Source organism: Pipistrellus kuhlii, unplaced genomic scaffold (assembly GCF_014108245.1).
Source record: "Pipistrellus kuhlii isolate mPipKuh1 unplaced genomic scaffold, mPipKuh1.p scaffold_m20_p_3, whole genome shotgun sequence".
Taxonomy (NCBI): Eukaryota; Metazoa; Chordata; class Mammalia; order Chiroptera; family Vespertilionidae; genus Pipistrellus; species Pipistrellus kuhlii.
The window spans coordinates 9320268-9335512 of NW_023425529.1; the positions used below are offsets into that span (position 1 = coordinate 9320268).

The 15245-nt window shown below is 39.6% G+C and overlaps 1 protein-coding gene and 1 long non-coding RNA gene across 3 annotated transcripts in view; both read left to right on the plus strand.

Moving 5' to 3' along the window:
• PAH (phenylalanine hydroxylase) overlaps positions 1-13372 on the plus strand; it is a 47071-nt gene extending 33699 nt beyond the window's left edge. For both annotated transcript variants that reach the window (XM_036456680.2, XM_045587585.1), the window contains 9 exons: positions 1898-1965; positions 4638-4834; positions 6479-6614; positions 7667-7736; positions 8606-8662; positions 9447-9542; positions 10079-10212; positions 11985-12100; positions 12824-13372. In XM_036456680.2, coding sequence (XP_036312573.1) covers positions 1898-1965; positions 4638-4834; positions 6479-6614; positions 7667-7736; positions 8606-8662; positions 9447-9542; positions 10079-10212; positions 11985-12100; positions 12824-12867 — 918 coding nt within the window. In that variant the 3' untranslated portion in view covers positions 12868-13372. The remainder of the gene's footprint in view (positions 1-1897; positions 1966-4637; positions 4835-6478; positions 6615-7666; positions 7737-8605; positions 8663-9446; positions 9543-10078; positions 10213-11984; positions 12101-12823) is intronic.
• A 221-nt stretch (positions 13373-13593) lies between these two features.
• On the plus strand, positions 13594-14809 carry LOC123653126. Its single transcript, XR_006742761.1, has 2 exons — positions 13594-13991; positions 14226-14809. It is a non-coding gene; the product is annotated as an uncharacterized LOC123653126 (long non-coding RNA).
• Positions 14810-15245: the final 436 nt, after the last annotated feature.

A 15245-nucleotide genomic window follows, 5' to 3' on the forward strand; every position in this document is an offset into this window, starting at 1 on the left:
GACTTTGAGTTGAAAAGAACCGTGGTTAGAAACCATCCCACAGAGAGAATCCGTATGTATGTTGATGTATCTCAATGGGTGAATTTGCTGCCACTCTCCATAATTATTTGAGATGGATTTATACTTTTATTTTACTTTTTTCTAGCTATTAAAAACACCCTACACACAGCAGAAAACTTTAAAAGCATAAATAGTATATAAGACTAAAACAGTTATTTTTTTTCTCATTTTCATAACTTTTGTTAGGCTTTGGTGTACTTCTTCCACCATTTCATGAATATATTTACCTATTTCTCTGACAGAGTTGACATTTATTGGATATATGAATTTATTGCAAGCTTTTTTTTCACTGATGGAAAAAAATATTTAAACTACCTAGACAAAGTACATTACAGATTAAAGATAGAGAGTCTAAAAGGGAACATACATTGTCTTGGACACCCCATTTCTGGATATGACATGATGAGGTGGAAATCCATGGGTTATGGACATCCTTCTCTTGTCTCCCTTTTTTAGCTTCAACCTCAAACCTCTACTCATCAGCCTGGTTAGGACCAGAAAACCTGTGTGGAGATCTTGGTTCTTTAGTTGAGGGTTCTTGGGCAGATGGTTCTCTGAGCTTCCCCTTCTTCAGATGTAGATCAAAGTATAGAACTAGATGTTCTTCAAGGCATCTTGCAAGGACAAAAGTCTACATTTCTTACCTAGGGGCTGTTTAAGCCATTTACTACTGACTGTTAAATAAGACTGGGAGGTAAGGATGACAGTCACGGTCAAGCTTTAATGATTGACACCCATTAAATTTATATTTTGAGTTCTCAGATTGGAGATGCTTTGTTCTTTCAGCCCAGTAGATGACTTCATGAAAGAGTATGTTGGTGCTGCTTGGAAATAAAATCATGGTGCCCATTTTTCCTATCACATCAACTGATCTTCTCCCAGAAGAGTAGACCCAATGGTAGTTCTGATTTTTCAGAGTTCTATAGCAATTACTGATGAAAAACAATGCAATGCTTTGGGAAAACAAGTTATACCTTGTGATAATCATGTCATAGAAATTTTCTAAACTAATAATTACTTAACTTATCTGGAACTTAGGTGTGGAATGAAAAAAAAAGTCTGATAATTTTACTTTTCCATGGTGAAACATTTGGATTTCTCTATTTCTCAAATCATATACATATAAGTAAGATCATACAGTATTTGTTTTTACTGATTTCACTTAGCACTATGCCATCAAAGTTCATCCATATTGTCAGAAGTTTTTTCTCTTCTGTTTTATGGCTGAATAAATACTCATAGGCAATGGAATATTATTCATTCACTCATCAGTGAACCCTTAGGTTATTTCCATGTCTTGGCTATTGTGATTTATGCTACACTTAACATGAGAGTGCAGTTTTCTCTTCAAAATAATGTACCTTACAATTGTGTTGTCAGAGTTATACATAAAATAAGTTTCTAGCACACAGAGACTGGCACATAGTAGACAATCAATAAATGGTATTTTTTAAAAATTGCAATGGCAGTAAGCATGTACTGTTTATCTATCAAGAAGTTAGGAGGCAATTCTAAATACCATTAGTCAAACACTTACTGGATATTGTATATCTTTATCGTATATGTCAATCCTACCAGCTTGGTCTAATTTAGCAGGTTTACAAGTTAGAAATGCTTATGAATGAGATTTCTTTAAAACCTGTACATTATTTACACTTTGGAATCCCATGGCATGGGGCTCAGTAAATTAAGGGCATTGCTAATAATGCATCTCTCATATTGGTGTGAGAGCTTACCTTTGGTTTAGCTGAGAATTTATTTTCAGGGTATATTCAAGGGAAGGAGCTCAAGGCTCTCACTCAAAGCCTTGAGATACCAAGTGTCTCCTTTCTCCTAGGGCTTTAAAGATCCTGTGTACCGAGCAAGACGGAAGTATTTTGCTGACATAGCCTACAACTACCGACAGTAAGTCTGCTTGATTGTTGGGGGGAAGAGCACACTCCTAACCTGCCTCTTCCTTGCCTAAGTTTGGAAAACACCAGCATGAAGAATCCTGCCTGCTGTGTGTGTGTGTGTGTGTGTGTGTGTGTGTGTGTGTGCGCGTGCGCGCGCCCATGTGCACAAACACATGTAGAGCCCCTTTTAATAACACCTGTTTTAAAAAAATGCTACTAGACAAAACAAAATTACCCAGTGCACCAGGGCCTATCTCTCTATCAGGCTTTGTTGTGTAATTACGCTGCGATATTTGATGTAATTATAAAAGGCCTCAGTGCTGAATAAAAGAGCCTCTGGCATTCTCCACATTAAACATGGAAAGAGAAAGAGCATCATTTACATTCAGGAGTTGGCTGCTTTGCTGAAATAATGAATCTGAGGTTTCAGGCACACCAGCCTCAGTGTTCTTCTTTCATCCCAGCTGATCCAGCTGAGAAGGGCAATTTTCAGATGAGTGTCTTTTTCCCCCTGTCTAGGATTCTATGCTCCTCTTCTGCTTTCTTTTAGCCAAAGGAAAATGCAATTATTAAATATGTTATTTGGGCTGAAACCAATTTGGCTCAATGGATAGAGCATCGGCTTGGGGACTGAAGGGTCCCGGGTTTGATTCCAGTCAAGGGAATGTACCTTGGTTGCGAGCATATCCCCAGTAGGGGGTGTGCAAGAGGCAGCTGATTGATGACTCTCTCTCATCGATGTTTCTAACTATCTATCTCTCTCCCTTCCTCTCTGTAAAAAAAAAAAATCAATAAAATATTTTTTAAAAATATGTTATTTGGAGGAGAACTGGTGAACTATTGTGAGTTTCCCCAGGAACTTCAGATGTTCCCGTGGGAAACTTAGTGTCTGAGCTCTGTTCCTAAGTTAAGGGCATGAGAAAAGGTGTCTACAAAAAGAAACTTAGCAATTGACCAGAACCCTGAGTAGTGGTTCTTTAACAATTTTGAGGGAGACAAAAGAGATGGTAGAGCTCTGTATACAGAAGACAAAGTCATCTTTCAAATGAGGAACTTAGATTTACTTAACTCCACAATTATTCTCAGTCTCTTCCATGGGTGTCTGGGGACTCTCAGAAGCAGGAGACTGTACTTCTCCATAGATTTCACTTTCTGCTGGTTTCTCTCCTCCCTTTCTGAGGTTTCTTCTCATCTCCTCTGGCCAATTCCTCCCACCCCAGAAATTGTAACATTTTTTAGGACTCAATTTTGGTCCCCATCCTTAGCTTCTGCTACCCTCAATGCCAACAACCCCCACATTTGGGTCTCTAGTGCCTTCTCAATAATTGTCCCACATGGGGGTCAAATTTATGCACCATGAATCATAGAGTCCCAGTATAGTGATCAGTTGATAAAATGTGTCTCCAAATAATCCATGTAATAGCTTCACAGGCTCAGAAAGGTTTACTAAGATGCCCAAGGCAATTTAGTTGTGAACTGGCACAGCCAAGTATTGAACTCAATTCTGTTTGTGTCAAAAGCCTGTTCTTTCCCTTCATCAGCACTTAGCCCTGAAATAATGGTGCAGCCTTAGGTGGGGATCCACCTGATGTCCTTTCCACAATCACTTCTGGCCATTACAGAACCCTCTGAGCATGTTTTGCTTTCAATACTTAAGCAAAAATCTGTCTCTGCCCCCTGATCCCTGCCCACCTATAGGCCATAGCAGTGACTTTACTTTCCTGTGAGCTACACTTCTGAAAAGGCAGGAGTGATCCAGTTTGGAGCCTAATGATGAGCCATTATTCTGAGATAAACAGTCTTTCCTTGTCCCAGACACTGTGTATCCTGTTAGGAAACAGGCCTCCAGCCCACAGAACAGTCACAGGTCTTCTAAATCAGGCTTTCTTTGGTTTTCTTTTATTTTACTATTCACAATACAGCTCCTTCTTAGATAGTTTTCAAAAGGACCTTTCAAACTGATGACTCTGGAATGATAGCATGTCATCTGGGAACTTATAGGAATCTAGATGCTTGGGCCCTCCTCTCCCCACTGATTCAGGATCTACAGGGCTCCCTGTAGTTCTGTTATGTCATAGCGGAAGATGTTAGATAAGCAGATCTCGTACTTAGCATGCATTTAAATACCTACAGAACTTCTCAGGGACCAACATCTCAAATCCAGCAAGTGCTTGCCCACTAAACAAGGGTCAGTCTTAAACTCATAGTGCACATATTTAATCCACGTTAGCCCACAATTACTTTAGTTGACATAATACAAAACTTTAATTGAACTCGGATGCTTTAATTGAACTTGGATGCCTTTGTTTAGAAAGAGGATGCATTCTTCATTGTCTCAATCCCACACTCCTATTGTCTATACCTGATACTTTATATATTTACATTACCTGCCTGGCCTCTGAAGGTAAATGAAATTCCACCTTAAGTAAACAATGAGAGATAAGAGAGCAAAAAGGCCAAGTGATTTCCCAATGTGACAGCAAATCATTGGGGCAGTTGATGAGGTTAGATCTTGTATCATTGCTTAACCAATTCAGTTGAATGTTTCCTACATCGAGAAGTGGAATTTTCCTCTTTCATACAAGTTACATAATCCATTGGAGTCCAAGTGGTGACAGCTTTGCTATCACTCCTTCATGCACCTGTCCTGCTAGAGACAAATATCTCATGCCTTTGTTCTAGTGGGCAGCCCATCCCTCGAGTGGAATACACAGAGGAGGAAAAGAAAACCTGGGGGACGGTGTTCAAGACCCTGAAGTCCTTGTATAAAACCCATGCTTGCTATGAGCACAACCACATCTTCCCACTTCTGGAAAAGTACTGTGGCTTCCGTGAAGATAACATTCCTCAGCTGGAGGAGGTGTCTCAGTTTCTGCAGAGTAAGTGAACATAGGGATCAAAGGTAAAGGGGCAGGAGGGGAGGGCAATAAATGGAGTCTAGTGTGAGTATGCCGGTGGCAATGCATGTAGATTGATTCTCCCAGGAAAAAATGAAATGTCACTGCTGAGCTCTTCCTCCCTTCCAGCCTCCACCATTAATGTACGCTCATCGCCTCCCTCCCTAAAGGCACAAGACATGGGTTTTACCTATCAATGCCCCTGAAACATTGTAGTTTTATTTTTCATACTCAAAGCCCAGATTGCCCAGTCATGGTTTTCCTTGCATCTCTGCTATGTTATGAGATGGCAGAAGTGTGTCTGTGTGTAAGAAATGTGGGCACTGTGGGCAGTGCTAAGAAAGCCCAAGCTCCAAGTTTATACACCCATCTGGTATGAATCTTGCTTTGGACTTTCTCTAGTTGGATGAGCCTATATCACTTTTGTCATCTGTCCAATGGAGTTTGGGTCAGCATTTTAGCATTTCTTAGAGAGCAGTTGTGAGAATGAAATAAGATTCTGCATGTGAAATCACCAGCATAGTGACACATATATAGTAGGTGCTCAGTGCATTTGGCTAACTTGGACTCACTATCTTAGTGGGGAACCGCATCATTGGGATGACATCACTTTCAAGGAGTTATAAGGATTTTCCTCTCTGACAATAGGTGGTGTCAATTTAGCAAAACCAAACTAAAACAATCAACTAACCATAGTAAACACATACTTCCCCATTTGTAAAGTGGGGATAGTAAAAACATCTACCTCATATGGGGATTGTGAGAATTAGTTATTATGCATAAAGTACTTAGAACAGTGTCTGACAAATAATATGCAATGTATAGCATTAGCTATTATTATAATGATGCTCACTGTTCTTATTCTCCTCCTAAGTATGAAACGAATTGAGAAGAAAATAGAGGAACCAAAGAGATGGAGAACAAAATGACACCTTTATTAATAAAAGCTACTTAGAGAATGCTGTAGAGATGTGTAGCCACCATGGACTTCCTTGCCAATTCATTGGCACAGTGTGTAGTCCATTGCATGGCCAAGAGCAGACCAGAGTGTGCTCCTCTATGGACCAACAGTCAAGAGAGAAAAGGGAAGAAAGTGTGAAATTGTGAATATTCATTGCTCTTCCCAAAGGCCCCAATCAGGGAAGTCACTGGTCCTCATGGGGTGGACTGTGTGAGGTGAGATAGAGAAGCTAGAGAGCTCCTTTCATCCTTTTCCTTCCTGGGAAATACCATGAAAATTTTCTCTATAATCTGGAAATATAAGGAGTAGGGGAATAAGCATTTCGACTTAACAAATAATAATAGAAGGTAAATTTATTGGATGTTTCCAAAGTGCTAGATTCTGTGAAAGTACTTTGCTAGCTCTTTTGATTTTCAAAATGATCCTAAGAAGTATTTATCCACATATTGCAGGTGAGGAAACTGAGTCTCAGAGACTTGAACTTATTTGGCCCATATCACCCAACTAGAAAATATTCGGGTAGATATTTGAAGATGAGAAGTCTATCTGGCATTGGCACCCGTCTCCTGGACAAGAGGGTGTATTGCTTCCCTACCTAAAAATCTTCAGAGCCCTCTGGCTCTGCTGTGATAGGCTTTGAGTTTTCTTTCTCTCTTGATTCCTAGGTTGCACTGGCTTCCGCCTCCGACCTGTGGCTGGCCTGCTTTCCTCTCGGGATTTCCTGGGTGGCCTGGCATTCCGAGTCTTCCACTGCACCCAGTACATCAGACATGGGTCCAAGCCCATGTATACACCTGAACCGTGAGTATTATCCTCCCTCCACCAGTTGCCAGCAACAGTGATTGCCACCTCTCCCTAATCCAGGAACGAGGTTTGGTTTCTTTGTGGACTCATCCGTAGAACAAGTTGCCTGGATTGTTTGATGCTAAGAGAAAAACTCATCGCTTCTGGGGGTTTTTCTCTGTTCAAATAGACCATACTAATTGGAGATAAGAACATCTTGTGAACTAAAGATCCAGAACTTCCCTGACCATGGGAATGAGAGGTCACATTCAAATTTCAAAGGGATTGTAGGAATCAGAACTATAAAATTCCAAAATAGGAACAGAAAAAAGAAATGGCAAGCTATCTCAACACTTTTTAAATACATGCCTACATGATTTTAAGCTTTCTTTGCCTAGATTGTGTTTTGACTGGAAGTAGAGAATTGCTGGCTACTATGCTGCTTATTTTTGCATTTATCTATCTCTTTAGGCAGCTAGCAATTTATACAAAAAGTCAACAGGACATCTAAAATGGTCTTTCCCTGCCTACAAAGCTTATTACTATAAATCAGAAAAGACTTGCTCTTAAAGGACCTGACACATAAAGTGTTAAATCAATGTACGTTTTCTTTCTTGACTGACTGCTGCCCACTCTAGAATAAGAGAGGAACAATTTTATTAAAAATTATTTTTTCATTTCCTGTGGAGAATAACTAGCACATTGTATCTGCCCAGGAATGTCAATGCCAAGGTGAGGACTTGGGATGGGAGGTGTTCATGATCCACAGCCACTCAGGTATCTGGGGGAATGCCAACAGAAATATTGGCTCTTCTGCACCCACTGGCCATACCTAAGACCCCCTGGCTGCTGTGTCCTGTCCTGTCTCTTACTTTTTCCTCCTTCTTTCTTTTTTCTTGTACTCTCCCTCACCTGATCCCAAGGTTGTACACAATTTATTCTTGGAAATAAGAGCATAAACCTGAAGGGATTACTTCCTTTCTCCCCACCCATTCCTTATGTAGAAAGACTGAGTCAGGATTGCTTGTAACCCTTGTTCACCCCCAAGCTCTATGTTTTCTGTCTTTCAGTGACATCTGCCATGAACTGCTGGGACATGTGCCCTTGTTTTCAGATCGCAGTTTTGCCCAGTTTTCCCAGGTGAGGAATGAATCTCTTTAGCCTTTTAGCCTCATGTCTCTGGAAGGTACACTTCTGTGCTACCACCTGAGATGGGTGTATGGTCCTATGGCAATACCCCTTCTAGGATCACAGCATTTGATTTGTTAATCCTTTATCCTCTAAATTATATTGTTGAATTTGCTAAACTCATTTGTCCTTCCAGGTATAGTATAACAACCTTTCATCCATGAAAACTCTCTGATTCCCATGTAGAAGTGACCTTACCTTGTGAAACAGTCATTTGGTGTATGTTTTCATTAAGTAAGATTGCCAAGAATCCAATGCCAATAGCCCTACTCAGAGTTGGCAAAATATAATAAGCCAAATGTTTTTTCACTATCATCAAAACAGCAGGCTAGATCTTGACTCATCTATACCATGGTGACCATGTTAAAAAAAGGCTTTGGGAATCAATGAAAGAATCCTACTAATGCTCTAGGCTTTGAGAGGTGGCCTAGAACCATCAATGGATCATGAGATTGTTGAATGACAAGGCCCTACCATGTCACCAGAGACAAAAAAGATAGCTAGAGAAATTTTGCAGTTAAAGCTGTGATGAGAAGTGGTTCATGAAAGACTCTCCTTTTTCTGTGCCACAGTGTTCTCATCTGTAAAACAAATATAAGGTGCCAGCTAGGGAATCGTTTCCCCACTCTAGAGATCTGTGATTCTATGGTGTGTGGTTAAGGAAGACTTGACAGAACAATCAGAGTCTCTCTGAGCTCTTCTGAAGACACCTCGCCAACTATTACCTTCTGTGGTCAAGTACCTTTATCTTTAACTGAGGATAAAAGTTGAAAATAGGCAGATCTTGTCATGCCAATGACTCTGTTTTTTCATAATTACAGGAAATTGGCCTTGCCTCTTTGGGTGCACCTGATGAGTACATTGAGAAACTCGCCACGGTAAATTCTGTCTTTCTGTGGTGGGAAGTGGAAATGTTTTGGGTTACAGCCCTCAGGTCTCTGAAGCTTTGATCTTCCCCTGAAAGCCAGGTCATTTGGGAAGAAAATCAGAATGCTCTGGGTTATATTTGCAAAAGTATGATTTTGCACTTGTATTTCTCCTTCGTGGTTGGATTTTGAAATCAGCTGCATGCAGATGTTTACATGTGATTCTAAACAGAGTGCCTTGAAAATATCAATAAGCTGTAATGATTGCTCTTGAGAATTCTCTGGCATAAAGTATGTGTGTAATTAGAAGCAATGATTGATATGGGGTCTTTCAGAAATTCCAAGTTTAGTACAGAGGAGGGGATGGCCCTTCACTGATTCTATCACCCTCCTATCACCTGCTTCCCACTGCTGAGCCTGATGGGATTGCCTGGTAAGTTCAAACAACAAAAAGGGAACATCTCACTCTAGTTTATTCCATGAAGAAGAAAGCAAAAGTGGTAGAGGAGTTCCTGTTCTAGAGAGAAGAATTTGTTAGGGGTATACTTTTAGGGCACCCTCAATACTCTCCCCCACTGTCACTGCTTCCTGTCTCATCTTGCATTCAGCCAACTGTTGGTTCAACAGATGATTGGTTAGGGTGAGACACAAGAGACAGAGAGGTGACCTCATGTCATGCTGATTCAGAGAACAAACCTGCACAAACTCTTACTTGGGCAGTCCGTTTATTGATTGTGGGGCATCTGCTGCCTTTACCTCCCTTGGGGTGTGCTCTCAACTTGACTTTCCATTCCAGATTTACTGGTTTACTGTGGAGTTTGGGCTCTGCAAACAAGGAGACTCCATAAAGGCATATGGCGCTGGGCTCCTGTCATCGTTTGGTGAATTACAGGTATGACTCTAGCAGGAACTAACAATAGATTTGAAAATGGTGGAAACAGCTGACCATTCTTTTTTTTCCCTTGGTGCTATGGAAACCCCATTTACATTCATATTGTGATCCAACTAAGGGGATTAACCTGAAGATATTGCTGCCTTCGAAGTTATGATTTGATCATGAGTGTAGGTGTTACTTGAACTCTAAGTTCAGAGGGCTCCAGGACAGAGGGGCCTCCTGATTCCAAGGTTGAACTGTGCCTACAGATGTATGAAAACACATGCCAGCAAATGTGGTTGGCCCCTTCATCTGTTGATCACCTTATTTGAAAATGCTTGCAATGCATTACTTATTTTTATCTTGGTTGTAGGTTTTAGATGAACTATAGAGGGTAGAATATAGCAGATGCAAAGTAATTCAGTTTACTGAATTTGGGCTGTGGTGTGGAAGGAATACAAATGAGGTGTGAGAAGGCACACAAATGGCCTGTGGGATGCAGCAGGGACCATTGGCCCCGATATAACTGAAATTTTTCCACTTGATGTTTGCAGTACTGCTTGTCAGACAAGCCCATACGCCTCCCTCTGGAACTGGAGAAGACAGCCATCCAGGAGTACACGATCACAGAGTTCCAGCCCCTGTATTATGTGGCTGAGAGTTTTAATGATGCCAAGGAGAAAGTAAGGTGAGATGGCAAATAATGCAGGTCAGCAGCTCTTGGTACCTCCTTACTTGCTCTGGTGCCACTGATTGGTGGGTGGTTAGCCACAAGGTGGACTCCAATGCTCACAGCAATAGTGTGCAGTAGACAGAGCCTCCCACCCTTGTCCCTTTCCACCCTCTGTTGGGAGGAGTTCCTTCATAAGACCCTGTTTCACAGCTTATTGTCCTCACATGCCAATCCCTGCAGACTATCTGGCCACCCGATCCTTGTTCAATATAGCTACCAAATCCACAGATTGAACCCTCCTGTGTGCAGAGTGGATACAGAAGTCCCTCCACCAAATCAGTCTTTGAAATCTTATAACCGATGTTCACTTTATTCTCCTAGACACCTGCAGAACTCGCTCCCTGACCTCCTTCAAATCTTCACCCACATTTAACCTTCTTTGTACATATTTCTCTAACCAACTTAGTTAAAAATCACTACTCATCCCTACCCAAGCGCTACTTATCCCCTTCTATGACTTATTTGTTTGTTTTCTACTTAATAATGTCTACTATACTGTATTATAGGATTTAAGATCCATGAAAATAGAGATTTTGTTATTTCTGTTTTCTACTCTTCTCCTAGCCCTTAGAACATTGCATGACACATAGTAAGCACTTAAACAGTAATTAGCAAATGCACCAATTTAAGATCGATGAGGACAGAGATTTAAGATCCATGAGGATAGAGATTTTGTTATTTCTGTTTTATTCTGTTTTCTACTCTTCTCCCAGCCCTTAGAGCATTGCATGACACATAGTAGGCACTCAACAAGTAATTAGCAAATGCACCAATCTCAGGATGTGAGTGAGCTCTGGAACTTGGATATCAAGCCACTGTGCTCCACCAGACTTGATAAACTTGGAGAGCGCTACTAGCCTCCCTTATAATTGTATTCACATTATGGCAGCTTCTACTTTCACCAGAAGCCAACTTAGAAATATAATTTGTGATACCTTTGCATTTTATGGATCATTTTGGAATAGATGATCTTGTTAATTACATTGCTTAACGTGCATTTCTCCCAGACCTAGGAGTAATAAAGAAGAAACAGGCCTACTGAAGTCATACTACCTTGGTCTTTTCAGCTTCACAATATATTGCCAGTATGGCTTTGGTAGACACTTAGCTGCTCCAAGCCTCAGTTTTCTCATCTGTAAAATGGGGGAAATAATAGTACCTTCCTGCTAGAGTTTTTATGAAGATTAAAATGGGAGTGAGAATTATAAAGACTATAAAACAGTAAGAACTTAACATAGTTCTTGCTATAGGGGAGGCACTGGAGCCTGCTAAATTTCACTCATATGGAGTGTTTTCTTCAACTCTTGAGAGCTATATTCCCTCTTTGCACTGATTGCCAAGCATCTCAGAGCTTATTTTTTTTTCTATAACACTCTGTAGCTGGATTCTACTTACTTATTTTATTTTATTTTATTTTATTATTTTATTTTATAATGAGAATTTGGGCCTTATTGTAATCTGGGCTTTTATTATAAACTGCCTATGTCTTTTTTGAAAGTAGGTGACCAAATAAATATGTGTCTACATGTGTTTATATAGTCACATAGGCACACAAACAGCAAAGGGTTTCCAAGAGGACTTCAGTAAAACTCCATCACATGTCTAAAGCCTCTGTTCTAGTGTTTTCTGTGTTACTAATAGCCAAGTGAAAGGCCATTGAAAAACCTTTCAGAATTACTTTTTCCTCAAATGGTGCCCTTCACTCAGATCTATGGTTTTGGTTTCAGAAACTTTGCTGCTACAATCCCACGGCCCTTCTCAGTTCGTTATGACCCATACACCCAAAGGATTGAGGTCTTGGACAATACCCAGCAACTTAAGATTTTGGCTGACTCCATCAACAGTAAGTAACATACCTTTGAGGCCGCTCTCTTTCCCAGAAATCGAGAGTTGTGTTTTCTTATTTTCACAATATAAAGAGGAAGAAATTTATTAAATTTCTTGCCATGTTCTTATGAAGATTAAAATATGAATTAGAATAAAAATAAGAATGGCAAGAACATGGCATGAATGGGAGTAGTTTCATCAGACCTACTTAGTCCAGTGGTCTAGGGTGAGTTATCTACTTAGACTGTAAATTCTCAAACTTACTGTGCATCAGAATCACTTGGGATAATAGTTAAAAATAAATGGATCATAGCCCCAGAATACATTTACTAAATATGTGGTGAGGCTTGGAAGTTTGTATTTGTAATAAGGTCCCAGATGATTCTGACACAGTAGGTTTGTATGAACCACAGTTTTAGGTTCAGTGGCTTAGCTTCTTGCAAGCATCAGTGGATGGTCAAGTAAAAGAGAAACAGAACAAAAGGGGATTTTCCTGGGTGAGAAAACTGTTAACTCCTTTCCTGAGAAGCAGTCTATAGAAAGAGGAAGCCAATTGCATTAATAGCTCTCTTACTTTCTAAAACTTGAAACTATCTAAGCCATGATTGCCCAAATCCTATCACTGTGAGCTCCTTGAGGGTTGAGATGCATCCCAGTGATTTCCTAGTGTTTTACACATTGTGGACACTTGAAGGGTATGTGTTCATGATATGAGTGGCTCATCTATATTTTTTTGTAGGTGAAGTTGGAATCCTTTGCAGTGCCCTCCAGAAAATAAAGTGAAGCCATGGACAGAACCAGGTCCATCAACTAAGAATCTGTTGATAGAAATCCAACTACTTCTTTTATTTTATCTGAGAAAGTCTGGAAATCAAACCTTAATTAGAAATGACAACCTTAAGTCACTTTTTTGAACAAGGTGAAGGAGCAACAAATAAGTCTAAATAATCTGAAATGACAACATATTAATACATACCCCAAAGCATAAAGGTGGATCTTTTGGGGTCATCTTTTGATTTTGAGATGATAATAATATACTCTCAACTGAGTTAAAATGAATAATGTCACTTTATATAAAAATTAATTAATCTGTGACCTGCTTCATGCACATATTTACCATAGAGAATTCCTAAAGGAGTATGTATCACTTAATGTAAAATACAAGTCTATGATCAGAATTGAACTTTGGGGTTTAATATAAATCTTATCCTACAAAAGTCATTTTCTATTTCATTGAACTATGATTCTAATAACTGCTTTACTGTGTTGCCTATAAAGATATTCTTTAGCCAAGGCCGGTTTGGCTCGGTGGATAGAGCATTGGCCTGCGGACTGAAGGGTCCCGGGTTCGATTCCAGTCAGGGGCATGTACATTGGTTGCGGGCACATCCCCAGTGGGGGCTGTGCAGGAGGCAGCTGGTCGATGTTTCTCTCTCATCGACGTTTCTAACTCTCTATCCCTCTCAATTCCTCTCTGTGTAAAATCAATAAAATATGTATTAAAAAAAGATATTCTTTAATTCAGAACCCTATTAAAATAGAAACATTAAAATCCATAGTATAATATAAAAACATTTCTGTATGTTTTATTGTAACCATAAATACTGCTGTGGAAGATGATACTACTCCCCACCTGGCCCCTACAACTTGCAGCATCATTTTCCAGTAATTGTAAAGTTTGTTTGGGAGATATTTGGAAGACGCTTAAGATTTATTAGATGTTAACTAAAAGGTTAGCTGGTAGATATTCAGTAAACAGTAATTGAATGAATAAGGAAATACATTATTAAAGAGCAAATGCGAACTTCTAATTATGTTAAAAATATTTAGTGGTTACAAAATTTTGCACTTTCAAGTGTTTCTTAGAATGAAACATTTCTTTCACTGCCTTAGAAATATATTAGCTGGTTGAAACCGGTTTGGCTCAGTGGATAGAGCGTTGGCCTGTGGACTGAAAGGTCCCAGGTTCAATTTCGGTCAGGGACATGTATGTTGGTTGCAGGCACATTCCTGGTTGGGAGTATGCAAGAGGCAGCTGGTTGATGTTTCTCTTTCATCGACGTTTCTAGCTCTCTATCTCTCTCCCTCCCTCTGTAAAAAATCATTAAAATATATTTTAAAAAAAGAAAGAAATATAGTAGCTGGATAATTTTGTGACAGGAAACAATGGTCAAAGGATCTGATTTCCAATCCATTTCAGGGGCTCATTGTGATCATCTAAGTCATATCTGGATGGATAGTCAACAGACTTCGACTTTTGTTGGTTGTACATTTCACATGAATACTGGATGTCTGAGAAAGAGTGGGAAGGATAATAATGCCTTAAAAACTGTGCTTTGAAATAATTCTCACACTACAGAATTTAAACCTTTCAACACAGTCCAAATCTATATATACAGGCAAATTAATATTGTAAGCAATAAAATAATGAAATGTCATTAACATGAAGCTAAACCTGTGTCTTGAAAAATATAACTTTGGAGATTGAAATAGAAATTTCTTTGATGCTGAAGGCAGTAGACCTTCATTCCTCTGTTCCCATTTCTAACAGTTGCACACCATTTTGAAGCTTCCTTTTCCTTCTAGAGCTATAGAATTACCAGTTTTACAAGCTCCAAAAAGTCAACACTATGCTGCTAATGAATTGTTTTTTTTCCATCTGGGAATATTGTGTTGTGCTCATTTTATGTAACAGTTAACATAAAGAAAATTGATTTAAACATCATCATTCTCCAGAATTTTACTGAGAATTCAACACAAGAAAACACGACTTTGCTTTGCTGCCCAAGCTTAAGACTTTCCTGCCCAAGTGGTCAAACTTTTTGTCTTTCTAAGGGCAGGAACTCCAGACCAATTTTTAAGATAAAAGTCATTATGCTGGCTGGTGTTGCTCAATGGATTGAGCATCACTCTGGGCACTGAATAGTCACCAGTTGGATTCCCAGACAGGGCACATGTCCAGGATATAGGTTTGATTCGCAGCCGGGGTGCATGCAGGAGGCAACCAATCAATGTTTCTCTGTCACATAGATGTTTATTTTTGTCTCTTCCTCTCCCCCTTCCTGTCTTTAAAATCAATAAAAACATGTTTTTAAGTAAAATAAGACATTGATACCATTATCAATGTCATTTCCTGCTCTGAGCACTGCACTCCAAAGCCA